The sequence below is a fragment of the Capricornis sumatraensis genome, chromosome X (assembly GCF_032405125.1).
Source record: "Capricornis sumatraensis isolate serow.1 chromosome X, serow.2, whole genome shotgun sequence".
NCBI lineage: Eukaryota > Metazoa > Chordata > Mammalia > Artiodactyla > Bovidae > Capricornis > Capricornis sumatraensis.
This window is the reverse complement of record NC_091092.1, coordinates 91,096,844-91,112,609: the sequence shown is the minus strand read 5'-3', so window position 1 is coordinate 91,112,609 and position 15,766 is coordinate 91,096,844. Positions and strand designations below refer to the sequence as shown.

At 41.8% G+C, this 15,766-nt stretch overlaps 1 protein-coding gene across 9 annotated transcripts in view; it reads left to right on the top strand.

The window, feature by feature from the left end:
- Positions 1 to 15,766, top strand: part of KDM5C (lysine demethylase 5C) — a 30,755-nt gene that overhangs the window by 9,583 nt on the left and 5,406 nt on the right. For 6 of the 9 annotated variants that reach the window (XM_068962268.1, XM_068962265.1, XM_068962263.1 and 3 more), the window contains 11 exons: positions 381 to 539; positions 2,290 to 2,409; positions 2,536 to 2,694; positions 3,326 to 3,507; positions 3,594 to 3,756; positions 9,660 to 9,779; positions 9,891 to 10,085; positions 14,315 to 14,496; positions 14,586 to 14,710; positions 14,838 to 14,985; positions 15,592 to 15,697. In XM_068962268.1, coding sequence (XP_068818369.1) covers positions 381 to 539; positions 2,290 to 2,409; positions 2,536 to 2,694; positions 3,326 to 3,507; positions 3,594 to 3,756; positions 9,660 to 9,779; positions 9,891 to 10,085; positions 14,315 to 14,496; positions 14,586 to 14,710; positions 14,838 to 14,985; positions 15,592 to 15,697 — 1,659 coding nt within the window. Of the gene's footprint in view, positions 1 to 380; positions 540 to 2,289; positions 2,410 to 2,535; positions 2,695 to 3,253; positions 3,508 to 3,593; positions 3,757 to 9,659; positions 9,780 to 9,890; positions 10,086 to 14,314; positions 14,497 to 14,585; positions 14,711 to 14,837; positions 14,986 to 15,591; positions 15,698 to 15,766 lie in introns of all 9 variants that reach the window. The other 3 variants (XM_068962267.1, XM_068962266.1, XM_068962264.1) reach the window with 2 other exon arrangements.

The window sequence follows — 15,766 nt, the reverse complement described above, 5'->3', positions numbered from 1 at the left end:
CTTCTGGACTATTGTATGCCTTTAAAAGGAGGATACCATGTCTTATTTAACACTGTACTGTAGGGTCTGGCATAATGTTGAACACATAAGTGTTCAGTAAATGTTTATTGAATGAATAAAAATGGGGTATTCAGCACTGAATGATAAAGACTCTTCTCTCACAGCTCTACCAATTAGTTTATTTGGGGACATTCTTGCTTGCAGTTTAACTCCTGAGCTAGCATGACTAACCTGTACAAGGCCATGAATGATCCAGCCATCAAGCACGGTGGGTTTCTAACAGAGATCTCTGTGGACTAGGATACTGTCTGGAGGAGTATTATGTTTGAAAGGCTGGACGGGGCTTGGGTTGATGAACTGTTGCCTCCCTCCCCTGGCAGATTGAGTCATATGTGTGCCGAATGTGTTCCCGAGGGGATGAGGATGACAAGCTCCTGCTGTGTGATGGCTGTGATGACAACTACCACATCTTCTGCTTGTTGCCTCCTTTGCCTGAGATTCCCAAGGGTGTCTGGCGGTGTCCAAAGTGTGTCATGGCGGTAAGGACTTCCCAGCCCCAATCTATGTCTGCCTCATAGGCTGTCCTTGCCTTCCTTCATCTGGTCTTATTGAAAGCAGCCTCCTAGCTCAGCCATAGTCTTATGTTTTGGGTCCCTGAGGTTGGTCTAGGTTGGGCAGAGCTTTGGGAGAAAGAAGAGGAGGGCATTCAGCCTGTGTTCTCTGGAAGTTCTCAGACCACCTGGGGAGTTGAGGTTCATAATTAGATTGTATATGATGACATATAATCAAATGTTAAATTGTGTGTTAGAAATTCAGATGTAGAAGTTCAGAGGAGAGGAAAGTGACTAAGAGTAGTAATCAGGGAAGGTGTCAGCAATTAGATTTGGAGGACAGGAATATGAAGAAAAAAATGTTCTTTTGATTTCCAAGTTTTTTATTTTTTATTTCTTTTTGAAAGCTTGGAAAATAGACAAATTACCTATCATCTTACCACCTAGAGATAACCATTGTTAATAGTCTGGTGTATTTTCTTCTCATCTTTTCGTTGTTGGGTATATATAACTAACAGGTCTGGGATCATACTGTGTACTTTCATTTGTTACTTTATAATAATTTTTCTGTATTATTTATTCATGGGTATGATTTCTTGTAAAGGGTTCATCACGTGGGTATAATATTTATTATTTTCCTTCTGTTGTGATAATTAAATTGGTTTGCCCTGTTGTAGACTTCAGTTACAAGCATTGGGCAGAATTTCTAGACTGGGGGATGGAGGAGTTCAGGAGTAAGGATATGTGGGGATAACATACCTAGTGCAAGAGAGGCAGTGAGGAGAACACCTGAAGCAGCAGTGAGGGCTAAGAGGCCTGGTAAGTCTGCCAGTTTCATTTCATGAGCCTTCTACCTTAATCCAAATTCTGGGTTGCTCGTCTACATCTTTCCCTGGGTTTCTGGGAGAGTAGATGTTGATAGTCTCTCACCCTGTCAGCTGTGGTCATAGAGTCCAGGTATGCATGTGCACGCGGATACACACACATACACACACGAGGAAAGAGACTGGAGCAGTGTAATGCCTTGGTAGTGGTGGGGATTCCTTTAGGGAGGAGTTTGAATGCCAATAGTATCATAGACAACAAAGATTGTCAGGTCTACTTAGCTCTCTTCTTTAAGTGGTCTTGGGCTGGTAAACCAGGTTGACATTTAGATTTCAGACATGAGCAGAAGGTGCGTCTGCCTTGGGTACATACAACTCTCATCTAAAACCATGAATATAAGTACAAAATGAGTTAGACATATGTCCTGTCTTATGAGACAGTCTAAAGAACAGAAAGTGTGGAGTTTGACACTAAGGGTTGTTGCCTTTGTTTCCCATCCTCCGAGCTACTGGAATATTCAGTGTTGTTTTCCCAGGTCTGTAGTTCCAGTCTCGGCATAAAAAAGTTTCTCTAAGCATCCTGTATAAACTCACATTTTGTCTTGAAAGAAAGATAGTGACGAAAGAGCATGGGGTAGCATATTAAATCAGAGCCCATGGTTTAGATAGTCAAGTCCTGAAGGAAGAGAAGATAAAAGCATGGTAGAAGTGCATGTGAGGAATGAAGAGACCAACTGCACTGAAGTGCTAGGAGAAAAAGATAGAGCTATGATGTGAGACCTGCCTCAGGGGCCTTCAGTACAAACCTAGGGCTGTTCTCCTTCCCGATTTCTACCCCATATTCCAGCTCAGCTTTTGGGGATTCTCCACCTCTTTGCCTCTGCCTTGGTGACGTGTTCTCCTTTGGGTTTCAGGAGTGTAAGCGCCCCCCTGAAGCCTTTGGCTTTGAGCAGGCTACCCGGGAATACACTCTGCAGAGCTTTGGCGAGATGGCTGACTCCTTTAAAGCCGATTACTTCAACATGCCAGTACACGTAGGTGATGGAGGGCTGGGGTAGCGTCAGGGCTAGGGTCATAGGCACCTGATGGTCTATAGCTCACCTGGGTCAGTGGGGCCAGGATGTGATGAGCCACAGTCATCAGCTACCCCTGTTCCTTAGATGGTACCCACAGAACTTGTGGAGAAGGAATTCTGGCGGCTGGTGAATAGCATTGAGGAAGATGTAACTGTTGAGTATGGGGCTGACATCCATTCCAAAGAATTTGGTAGCGGGTTCCCCGTCAGTGACAGTAAGCGGCACCTAACCCCTGAGGAGGAGGTGAGTAGATGATTCATGGTTATATTCAGCTGTGTGACTTAGGCAAGTCCTTCAGTATCTGAAAGACTCAGTATCTCTATAGGAAGGGGACTGTTACCCTGCCTTATGTGTTGCTGTGAGATTTAGATGGGAGGATGTGTGTAAAGAGCACAGCCTAGTATCTTGCATGGCATCTCCAGCCATGAGATTGGCTGTTTTTTGTCTGTAGAAAGGGAATAGTATCCATTTCGCAAATTCTATAAGAATTAAATGAGAAGGTATTTGAAGTACCTGTCAGAGTACCTGGCTCATTCATAAGACGTGTTCAGGGACTGGGATTGTTAAGTGCAGGAAATAAAGAGGCCCTAGGCCTGTATCGCAAGAAGGATACATTTTGGTCCAGAGCAGGGGCTTTTAACTTGCAGGTACTTTGGCGAGTGGGCACATCTATAAACTTTCCTAAAATTGAAGTAAGGTGAAGTGAATTGAAATTTTTTCTATGCATTTGAGGGAGGCAGGGGGAAGAACATCTGTAGTATTTTTTAGACATTTCAGAAAGGTCTGTGACCTCAAAACTAAGGTTCCCTGGGCTAAAGAACTCAGCAGCTTAGCAAAACTCTCATCTCTTTTCCACAAATACCTGACCTATCAGGAGTATGCTACGAGTGGTTGGAACCTGAATGTGATGCCAGTGTTGGAACAGTCTGTACTGTGCCACATCAATGCAGATATCTCTGGCATGAAGGTGCCCTGGCTGTATGTGGGCATGGTCTTCTCAGCCTTTTGTTGGCATATTGAGGATCACTGGAGTTACTCCATTAACTACCTCCACTGGTGAGTGGGGTCCTGGGCAGCCAAGGAAGCATTCAGGGTGGGCTCTTTGAGTGCCCACTCTACGTGTCCCCTTTCTTTTTGGCCAGGGGTGAGCCGAAGACCTGGTATGGGGTACCCTCACTTGCAGCAGAACATTTGGAAGAGGTGATGAAGAAGCTGACACCTGAGCTCTTTGATAGCCAGCCTGACCTTCTGCACCAACTTGTTACCCTCATGAATCCCAACACCCTCATGTCCCATGGTGTGCCGGTGAGTGCCTAGGAAATGGGCAAGGAATAGGAATGAGTTAGTGATGTCCTGTATGGTGGTGGTGGTGGTCATTGTCTAGAATATACCCCCATGCCTTTCTCATTCTTATTCTCTCTTAATCAGACTGTAGGTTTGATGGAAATAATAGTGGTTAGAGATACAGTGTGATGGTGAGCCCCCTGGGCCAGATGTTTTGGGGCAACACCTTAAGGGTGGATTCCACCAGTAGAAGAGGGAAATGAAGGAAGGACTGGGCAAGACAAGTCTCCTTACTGTTAAGGGCACACATCATTTTCATTCACCTCCTATTAGTCATAACTTAGTCACATGGCCACATCTAGTTGTGAGAAAAACTGGGAAATCTGATTTTTATTAAGGATGGTCATGTACCAGCTACAAATTGGAGGTCATATTATTATGGAAGAGGGTGAGAATGGATATAGGGGGAGAACTAGCAGTCACTGCTATACTTCCCATATTGTGACCCATCTTGGAGAATTGAGTAGGTCTGTTTAGTTAACAGGTCAGAGTTCTGTGGTGGTAATTACTTTGCAAATACATAAGTGTATCACATCAAAATGTTGTGCACCAACAGGTTATATGTCAGCTGTATCTCAATAAAGTTGGTGGGGAGTGGGGGGAATTAACCTAAAAAAAAAAATGCCAATATCTTTCAGCATTAAAAAAAAAAAAGCTGAACTCAGAATCCTGGCTTGTCCTATTCTCCTTCTCTATAGTTTTCTCTCCCACTCTGGGTACACATCCTGGCTTACCTCTAAGGGGCTTTATATTCCTGGGAATTTCTTTTTTTTTTTGGAATTTCTAATGTTGATTAACATCAGCCAGTTTTCTGGTATGGGTCTTAAAATAACCTGATCAGTAGTCCTGTAGGAATAGGATTGAGTCCATCTTCCACCTTTGCTTCAGTCTTACTCATTCTGTGGTTATACTTCTCCCCACTCCCTTCAACTCACCACTCCCCCTACGCACCCACCCCCACACCCCAGCCTTAGCTACCCTGCCACTTAGTCTGACGTATGGGACATGGTAGACAGTCAGTACATACTGAATTAATCTCCTTGAAATTCCTGGTCACCTGAACAGCAGGTCTTTGGACTAGGTCAGTGGTTCTCACCAGAATTTCTTGCCTTCAGCTTGTTTTACTATACTATATAATCTGCGAGTAATACTTTTACACATTTTAGTGGTACTTAACTAAGGATTGAGATACCTAGGGAATTAGAGGAAATGAATTCTGCAACAGTTTAGGTCACCTTCCTCCACTTGAGGGAGGTGGTGGGGGTTACATTTTCCCTCTCTGCATCACCCCATTTGAAAATGACTGGGCTCAAGGTATGGAAATGATCAAGGGCCCTTCAAGTTATGCTCTTCGCAAGTAGACATTGAGTCTGACCTTTCCTCAGGCTACTTCCTGATTCACAGCATTCTTTCTTTCCCACAGTGTCAAGAATTGTAAGAGTAGGAGAGGATTCTCCTTAAGGATTCAGACAGCTAAGATGCATGCATATATATATATAATATATAGCTATTCAATTCTTGGCTCTTGTTTAAAAAAGTCTTATCACAGACTCTTAAACATGTGCTCTTTGCATCCACCTCCACAGCATTTCTCCTGCTCATGGCTCCCCAGCTTCTCTGGCCAGCTCTTGTTTCACCACCTCGCCCTCTGTCTGCCCTGCCACTCCTATAGGTAGTTCCCGGCATCTCCAGGCTCTTTAGACTTGGCAGTATCCCCTCCATCCAAGACATCGGATTTTTCATATTCACATGTTGGCAAACTGCAATTTAGCCAGCTGGAGCTCCCTCAGCCGTCTTTGGCTGCCCCCACTCCTACCTGCCACCACCTTACCCATCTTCCCCTTTGGTGAGAGAAGGCCATTTCTTTTTTTGATAAAAGATATATAGTATAAGTATTTTTATTATAAAAGAAACTGCACCCCCCTTGGAAAAAAAAAGGAAATACAAAGGTCACCTCTATTTTCCTCCACATTTTGTTGTTTCCACCTGTTTTTTATGTAAATTTTGACATAACAGTAATTAGTGTATGGATTTTTATAATCCCTTTTGTTAAGTTTGATCATCTAGAATGGCATTGTTCAGCTTGATAGCCACTAGCCACATGTGGCTGTTGAGCACTTGAAACATGATTAGTCATAACTGAAATGTATTTAAAGTATAAAGCACATGTTGGATTTCAAGGTGTAATATGAAACAGTTTAAAATATGTCATTAATACTTCTGTATACCAGTTATACTTTAAAATGATATTGTGGATATGCTAAATAAAATATATTGAAGTTAATTTTACTTTTTTAATGTGGCTATTAGAGAATTTGAAAAGTATGTATGTGGCTCGCATATTTCTGTTGGACAGTGCTGGTTTAGAATGATTTTTGCTTCCTCACCATGAACTATTTATACCATCTTTTTTGAAGAACAACTTTATTGCAGTATAATTTACATACCATAAAAATCATGCATTTTAAATGCACGATTCAGTGAATTTACAAAGTTGTGCTACCATTACTATAATCCAGTTTTAAAACATTTCCATCACCCCGAAAGGATCCTGTGTACCCTTTTGCGGTCACTCTCCATTCCAACCCCTAGTCTCAAGCAACCACTAATTGACTGACTCTAAAAATTTGCTTTTTCTAGACAGTTCATATAAATGGAATAATATGTGGTCTTTGCATATCTGGCTTTTCATTTAGCATAATGTTTTTGAGGTTCATCTGTGTTAGAGCTTGTTTCAGAACTTCCTTTTTAAGGTGGACTAATATATTGTATGGATATACTAAATTTTGTCTATTCACCAGTTGATGGACTTTGGGGTCATTTTTTTTAATAGCTGCAGAATGTGAGGAAAGCTTTTTTAACAAAACTATATAGGAAGGAAATAGTAAAGTGACATTGCGAAAATAAGGGTGCAGGAGCATTAGGTTTTATTTCTGGCTCTGCTACTTGAGGTTTTTCTAGGACTCAGTTTTCACATCTATAAAATCAAGGCTGGGACTAGATATTCAACAGATATTGCTAGAACTCCCTGTGTGCAAGGCCTCTGGTCAACACCCTGAAAGCAAATAAACCAATCCCTGCCTTTGGTCGTGTGCAGTTGAGTAGAGGACAGAGATGAGTAAACAACTGGAATAAAATATTATTAGAGGTGTTACAGAAGAACAACAGACTGGGTCATTAGGAAGTTGAGGGAGGGGTCAGGAAAGTATTTGTAGAAATGGTGACACTTTGAAGGAAGAGTAAGAGTTTGTCTGTTGGGGCCATGGCTTTATCATGTAAATATGAGGATTTGAGTGAGGGGTTCTCAGCAGGGACATTACATGATCAGATTTGCATTTTGGTTGGGGAAGACAATTCTGATTGATAATGGGGGCCAGTGCAGTAGTACAAGCAGTAAATACTGATATTGTCTCTAAGTAGGAGTAGATTTGAGAAGAAAATGTATTGGAGGTGGGAGCTGATACATGACCTGAATAAATTTGGAGATTCAATGCTGATTCTCTCCACATAATCTAGAATCTTAGCAGAGGAATTGTTGTGTTGAAGGCTATAAACCTTTTAGGTTCTTAGTATATATTGGCAATTTTGCTTTCTAGAGAAGTTATTGGACCCCATACCTGCACTGTACTTATTTCACTGTGTCTTCATCAACGTTAAATGTTCATCTTAAAAAACTTTGTAAGACTTCTTGGTAATGGTGGCAAATTAAACATAGACATGGCTACTTCCATTCCTTATTGAAACTTCACTAAAATGTCACAAAGGGATTTTTTTTTTAAGGTAAAAAAATCACAGTGATGGGGAAAGCAAGAAAAGAGACAGTGAAAAAATTCTTGAAACTAAGAAACAAGAAAACTGAAACTTAAGTCAGTACCTGGAACATCTGAGAATCAATCTGAAAGCTGTGGGAACCTCACCCACACTAGGTAGTGGGAAATGTGACCCTCCCTCACTAGCAAAAGATTGTGAGGTGTACTTTTGAAATTGATCTCTGGATTGAGGTCTTTTAGGTACAGTTGAGGTATAGTGAAACTACTAGAATTCATTGTATACTTACTGAGTGTTGAGGTTCCCAGCCATCCTCCTCCACTTGACTCTTAGAACACTGGTAGCCAGACCTTTTTTTTCAGGCACAGAAAATGGGAGAGTTTTCTCTGGGGACTCTTAACTGGCTCAAAAGGAAAGACCTAGAATTTCCCAAACTAAGTGGCTTTACCCTACAGTGAAGCTCACAGTTGACAAACTTCATCTCAGTACTCAGAACTTCTATTCAGTCTTTTCCTTTCTTACTTCTGAATATAAGTAGATAACCGAGAAAACTCTAGAACAAAGTAGAACCAAATGGTAAAAAAGCAATTTGAACAGAGGCTAGGCTGGGAGAAGTAAACTTCAAAAAGAAAAGGAAAAGAAACCTCATTAAAACTTTCAGAGATGAGCATATGTTGCAAACATAAAATAAGAACAAGATGCTATTTTAAAAGAGCATGCTAAGAACAGAAAAGAGCTCTTGGAAATTAAAATTAATGATAACAAAAGTGGAAAACTAAAGAAAAAGCATAGAAGATAAACAGTCAAGGATATCTCCCAGAAAATAGAATAAGAAGTTAAAAGGTAGAAAAAGCTAGAGAAAATCAGAGAATTTTCTTCTGATAGTTCAATATTCAATAATTCTTTCTGAAAAGAGAATAAATGAAAACTGAAAGGATCAAATTATTAATGAAAGTGTTTAAGAAAATTTCCCTCAACTACAAGAGTTTCCAGAATCAAAGGGCCTACCCAGTACATGAATGAGAATAGATCCACACCAAGGTATATCTGATGAATTTTCATATCAAACACTGGGACCAGAAAACTCGTAACAAGCTTTCTGAGAGAAAACTGGTTTCATTCAAAGCATTACAAATCAGAATGGCTTCAGACTTTCAAAAGCAACACTGGAATCCAGAACACTAGAAACATGCCTTCAAAATGGTTTTCAACTTAGAATTTTATATGTGCAGTCAAATTATCAAGTGTGAGGGTAGCATAGAGATATTTTTCTAAATTATTCCCACTCTTTCTCAGGAAGCTGTTGGATGATATGCTTAATTAAGCACAGCAAAGGAACAGACCAAGAAAGAGGAAGACATGGAATCTAGGAAACAGGAATCTGTCATGGGAGAGTGACAATCCAGGGAGGGCAGCTGGTCCCAATTGTAACAGATCATAAGGCTCTATGAGAGATTGCTACAAAAGGGGAAAAGTGATAGTTTTACATTTGTCAAAAAGGTTGGGATTAAATTACTAATACGTGCATAGAAAACTAAGCAAACTGAGAAATAGAAGGCTATTTTTAATATAGTCTTGAGGCGTGATATTTAGAATTGTTAAGGTGAATGCCAAAATAATCAGAAGAGGTGAAAACCAATGGCTGTAGGAAATGGAGAAATGGCAGGGCCTGCTGATTTTATAGTAGATCTTGTAGAACCACTTGGTGTGAAACTGCTTACATGACTGGTAACAAAAATTGTTACTGAGAAAGGAATGGCCAGCTTAATGGAAAGTAATATTGTGAATTTTTATAAAAATTATTAAGGAAGTTGAAATATTTTGGTATATTTCCTGCTTTTGGCTCAAATTCTTTTTTAAAATTAATTTATTTTAATTGGAGGCTAATTACTTTACAATATTTCCTGTCGTCACAAATCAAAACCTTGAGAACAGAGACCAGTGGTCCTCTCTGTTGGAGTTGGAGTGTCTGGGAATCTGTTGTCAGACTGTTCCCTGAGACTTTCCTTCCTCTCTTTGAGGACTCTGCACTTAGATGAGGTTTCTGTAGACTATGGAAAACTTTTATGTCAGCGATCTTGGCTTTTCTTCCTCAGGTTGTCCGCACAAACCAGTGTGCAGGAGAATTCGTCATTACCTTCCCTCGTGCTTACCACAGTGGCTTTAACCAAGGCTACAACTTTGCCGAGGCTGTCAACTTTTGCACTGCTGACTGGGTGAGTCTGGAGTGTGATGACGGGTGGCAAGGAGAAGCAGGAGGGTGGTAGGGAAGCTGAGGCACCATTGCCTCCAGACTTGGCTATACTCAACCTTGAACCTGACCACAGCTGCCAGCTGGGCGCCAGTGCATTGAGCACTACCGCCGACTCCGAAGATATTGTGTCTTCTCCCATGAGGAGCTCATCTGCAAGATGGCTGCTTGTCCAGAGAAGCTGGACCTGAACCTAGCAGCAGCTGTGCATAAGGAGATGTTCATCATGGTGCAGGAGGAGCGGCGTCTACGAAAGGCCCTGTTGGAGAAGGTGGGTGGTGGGGAGAGTGCACAGGATTGGGTACCCTAGTCTGGCAGAGATAGGGAGAGGAAGAAATAGGAGTAGGCACCATTCTTGGGAAGTACTGAAAAGAACTAGACACATCTAAGTTGGAAACTACATTCCATTCTTTGCCATTTACTAATAACTGTTGGCAAGTTAATTTACTTGACTGAGCATCAGCATCCCCCTCTGAAAAAGAATGGAATTATAATAGTGCTTATCTTTTTGGATAGTTGAGTGGATTTAAGATGTTAAGTGGGCTTCCCAGGTTGCTCAGATGTTGAAGTGTCTTTCTGCAATGAGGGAGACCCAGGTTCGATCCCTGGGTCAGGAAGATCCCCTGGAGAAGGAAATGGCAACCCACTCTAGTACTCTTGTCTGGAAAATTCCATGGATGGAGGAGCCTGGTAGGTTATAGTCTATGGTGTCGCAAAGAGTCGGACGTGACTGAGCGACTTTACTTTCACTTTCTTTTCTTTGAAGATGTTAAGTGACCCATAGCAGGTGCTAGTATAGCTGCTATTCATGATTATTTAAATAACACAATAAGACCAACTGACATAACGAAACCCCCACTTGCTGGTAAGCTGGACAACCTTTTCAGGTTACCTCCCACTCTATAAAGTGGGAATAAATACCTAACTTGCAAGGTGGTTATAAAGCTTGAGTAAGGTGATTTATGTCAAAGCATCTATTACTGCACTTTCAGTGTAGCAGCTGCCATTATTAATAATACATGAACAAAATAATTGAAATATGGGATATTAAGAAATGCCATTTTATTGCAATTCAAATGGTTTAGCAGTTCAGATTGGGTGTTACTGAGTAGAAGGCAGATAGATTCCTTATAACTTATCAGTTTTGTTTGAAGGTGAGTGGGACTGCTGTTCATGTAGTTTAGCTGCCTTCTTAAAGCTCCAAACTTGCTCAGTTAGGGAATTGATTTAGTGAGAGTGCTCCATAGGATGACAAAAGAATGCTGGTATTGAGGAATCCCATGCTGGATCCCTTTTCTTAAAATAAGGAAATTTAGGCTAATATTGTCTTATTTTAAAGCTCATTTATAACTTCCCTATGAGTATGGGCTATAAGAATTGCAGCTTTGATAAGTGTTGGAAGTCTGGGGCCTATCAGTCTGTGGTATTAGTTGATGGGCTTTTTTAGGCATCATTTTTTCTCTCTGTTCAGTGCTGTTATTAAATGATGACTTTGGGACTATGCTAGGCTACAGGAAGGAGCCAAAGTAAGGTGGGAAAAGTAGATGTTCCCATGCTAACACTCAGAATTCTCTACATTTGGCCCTTACCTAGGAGAAGAATTCTGGAACCCCCTAGTCTCAAAATTCTGTAAAAGATTGTGTGTGTGTGTGTGTGTGTGTGTCTGTGTGTCTGTGTGTTTGAGTCCTTTTTTAGCAAGAGGGCTCAAATTCTGTAAAAGATTGTGTGTGTGTGTGTGTGTGTGTGTGTGTGTGTATATGTTTGAGTCCTTTTCTAGCAAGAGGGCTCATAGCTTACATCCAGTTCTCTAAGGAGTCCATGATCCAAGAATAGCTAGGGGCTTCACCCTAAGAGCAGCATTCTCTAGCTTCAGATACAAAATAGGCTGTAGTCAGATTCTCACTTTGTGCAAGTTACTCTCTCTAAGACTTTGAGATAGGCCTGTGAAATACGTGTCTTTATCTGAAAATTAGCTAATATCAGTAAATATTTGTTGAGTGCCTATTGTTCCCCTTCCTATAGTCATCATGTTATACATTAGACTTCCCCAAATCTATTTATTTTCTAACTGGAAGTTTGTGTCCTTTGACCAGCATTTTCCTATTTTCCGACCTCCCTAGCCCTTGGCCGCCACCATTCTACTCTGTTTCTTTTTTGTTTTGTTTGGCAGTGCTGCAAGCCGGCTTGCAGGATCTCAGTCCCCCCACCAGGGGTTGAACCCAGGGCATGGCAGTGAAAACCTGGAATTCTAACCACTAGGCCACCAGGGAACTCCTCCTACTCTGTTTTTAGGAGTTTGACTTTTTTAGATTCCATATATAAGTGATACTCTGTGATATTTGTCTTTTTTGTCTGATTTAACTCAGTATAATGCCCTCAAGGTCCATCTGTGTTGTCACAAATGGCAAGATTGCTGTCTTCCATATGGCTGAGTAATGCGTATTCCATTATATGTATATGTACATATACACATTACATACACCACATCATCTTTATCCATTCATCCATTTATGGACTCTTAGGTTATTTCCATATCTTGGCTATTGTGAATAATGCTGTAGTGAACAAGTTCAGATATCTTTTTGAGATCCTAGTTTCATTTCCTTTGGAGTATACCCGGAAGAGGGATTGCTAGATCATATGGTTAATTCTATTTTTAATTTTTTGAGAAACCTTCATACTGTTTTCTAAAGTGGCTGTACCAGTTTGCATTCCTACCACGGTGTACAAAGTTTCCCTTGTATCCACCTTCTCTCCAACATGTATCTCTTTTCTTTTTGATGATAAGCCATTCTGACAGGTGGGAGGGGATATTATGGTTTTGATTTGGATTTTCCTGATGGTTAGTGATGTACATTTTTTCATGTACCTATTAGCCATTTGTATATCTTCTTTGGAAAAACATCTTTTCAGGTCCTCTGCCCAGTTCTTATTTGGGTGTTCGGGGTTTTGCTGTTGAGTTGTATGAGTCCTTTATATACTTTGGATGTTAACCGTTTATCAGATAGACAGTTTGCAAATATTTTCTCCCATTCCATGGGTTGCCTTTTCATTTTGTTGATGATTTCTTTTGCTGTGCAGATGCTTTGTAGTTTGATATAGTCCCACTTATTTATTTTTGCTTTTGTTGCTTGTGCTTTTTAAAGATACCATGTACAAGAAATCATTGCCCGCACCAATGTCCAGGAACATTTTCCCTATGTTTTCTTCTAGGAGTTTTATGGTTTCAGTTCTTAGGTTTAAGTTTTTAATCTATTTCAAGTTAATTTTCATGAGTGATATAAGATAAAGGTCCAGTTTCATTTTTCTACATGTGATTATCCAGTTTTCCAAGCACCATTTATTGGAGAGACTATCTTTTCCCCACTGAGTATTCTTGACTCCCTTGTCAAATATTAGTTGAGTCTATGTATGAGAGTTTGTTTTGGGGCTTACCATTGGTTTATGTGTCTATTTTTATGTCATTACCATACTGTTTTGATTACTACAGCTTTGTAATATAGTTTGAAATCAAGAAACTTGATACCTCCAGCTTTGTTTTTCTTTCTCAGGGTTACTTTGACTGTTGAGGGCCTTTTGTGGTTCCACTATTCTAAGTGCTAAGATACTTTTCTATGTCCTTAGTGACTTTACCTTTGTTAATCCCAACCCAATGAGGATAGTACTATAGTCTCCATTTTACAAAATAGGGAAACTGAAACCCAGAGAGATTTAAATAATTTACTCTGTATCCACACAGCTAGATTTGTAATGTGCAATGGACTCATATGAGCCGGATTTGTAATGTGCAGAGCACATTTGTGGCAGGGTGGGATTTGTAATGTGCAGTGGACTTATACAGAAGTTAGGTCAGTACAGAAGACAAAAACTGTTAGAATCAAAATTTCTCTCTAAAATCCCCAGTTGCCCATAATGTATAGCATTATATTGTCTTTCAGTTACTCCAAGATAGCTGGCTTTTCCTCCAGTTTTGGAGTGGATTGCTTTTTCTTCATCTAATCAACAGATAAAGTCATTGGCTTCGGTTTGGAACTTTAAACACTGGATACAAGCACATAGTTTATTTCTCTTAAGTTATAGGTGTGTATGCAGTGTGCTGCTAAAGCAGCCAGCACAGTGCCTAGAGCACAGTGGGCACTGAGTGCCTGGAAGCTAGCATTATTCCCCAGTACCTGACACTTGTCTTGGCCACTTCCACATATTGCCATCTCTCTGGTGCCTTGGTCCACGTTTTCCTCACCTTCTCTCACCCCTAAGGCCCTTTCTGCTAATCTGAAACTTACCTGATTTTTCTTCCTCTTAACCTACATTGATCTTACCTTGCTTCATATGATTACCCAGCTTTGAGAGTCTGGACTTCACAGAGGCAGTGTGATCTGTGGAGTTTTGTCTCCTTCATAGCTCCTAGCACAGATTTGAGTCTTTAACGTGGAGCTCAGTGGTGGCTGAGTTAGGGGTTTCTGCAGCCCTGTTCTGCTTCTATATAATGAACACCCCCAGGGCATCACCGAAGCTGAGCGAGAAGCTTTTGAGCTGCTCCCAGATGATGAACGCCAGTGCATCAAGTGCAAGACCACGTGCTTTCTATCAGCCCTAGCCTGCTATGACTGCCCTGACGGCCTTGTCTGCCTTTCCCACATCAATGATCTCTGCAAGTGCTCCAGTAGCCGGCAATACTTGAGGTGAGCAGGGGGCTTACCTGGGGGAAGTGGGCTGAGGAGGGGGATGTAGAACTGGGCCAGATGTGCTCTTCCCTGCCCTCTTCCTGTAGGTATCGGTACACCTTGGATGAGCTCCCTGCCATGCTCCATAAGCTGAAGGTCCGGGCTGAGTCCTTTGACACGTGGGCCAACAAAGTGCGAGTGGCCCTGGAGGTGGAGGATGGGCGGAAGCGCAGTGAGTGATGGGGGGACGGAGGGACTCCACAGGCAAGTTCTATTCCCTTTTCTTCTGTACCCTCCACCCCCTTCCTCTGCCTTTACTCAATACTGCCTACTCCTTGCTGCTCTTATTCTCTCTCCAGGCCTTGAAGAGCTGAGGGCACTAGAGTCAGAGGCCCGTGAGCGGAGGTTTCCTAACAGTGAGCTGCTGCAGCGACTAAAGAACTGCCTGAGTGAGGCAGAGGCTTGCGTGTCCCGGGCTCTGGGGCTGGTCAGCGGCCAGGAAGCTGGGTATGGCAGCCTGAGGCATTGGGCACAGATAGCCTGCTGAGGAATGAGCACCTTAGGAAAAGGACTTTTGGCGGGGGGTGGTGGTGAACTCTTGAGTACCATTAGCAGGTGACATCAACAGGAAGCTGACAAGCACTGCCATTGGAGGAACTGGGGAGGCAAGGAGGCCAGGCAGCTAGAACGGAGGGGCGTACCTCAGTTCGAAGAAAGCTAGGATTGTCTTTTTATCAGTACCTGAAGGTACTGATTTCAGACAGGCTGAGGTCAGGGAGTTGTTGGAGGTTTAGGAATAAGAAAAGGACACAGAAGCATACACTTAATCTGACTTCACAGTAGAATATGGATTATAATTGTCCAGCTTCTGTTGCCATCAATTTCTAAGCTTTCCCCATCAAATAAATCCTATATTCCTCTCTTCTAATTCTTTCCCCTCATCATATGAACATGCATGTATCTTAAAACTCTCTCTAACCTGGGCATTTGCAGGGAACTGTGACGTATGAGAGGTCAAGGTGGGCATGTATGAGGAAAGGTGTTGGGCCTTAGTACAGAGATGGAGGGAGGGGACTGGGTTGGACTTGAAACCCTACATGTGAAACTCTATAGCCCCCACAGGATGACTGGTCTGCAGATGACCCTTGCTGAGCTCCGGGCCTTTCTGGACCAGATGAACAACTTGCCTTGTGCCATGCACCAGATTGGGGATGTCAAGGTGAGGAGGGGTGAACTTGGGGTGCTGCTCAGGGTTTGGGGGAGAGGGAGGGGGACCTGAGCAGCAGGC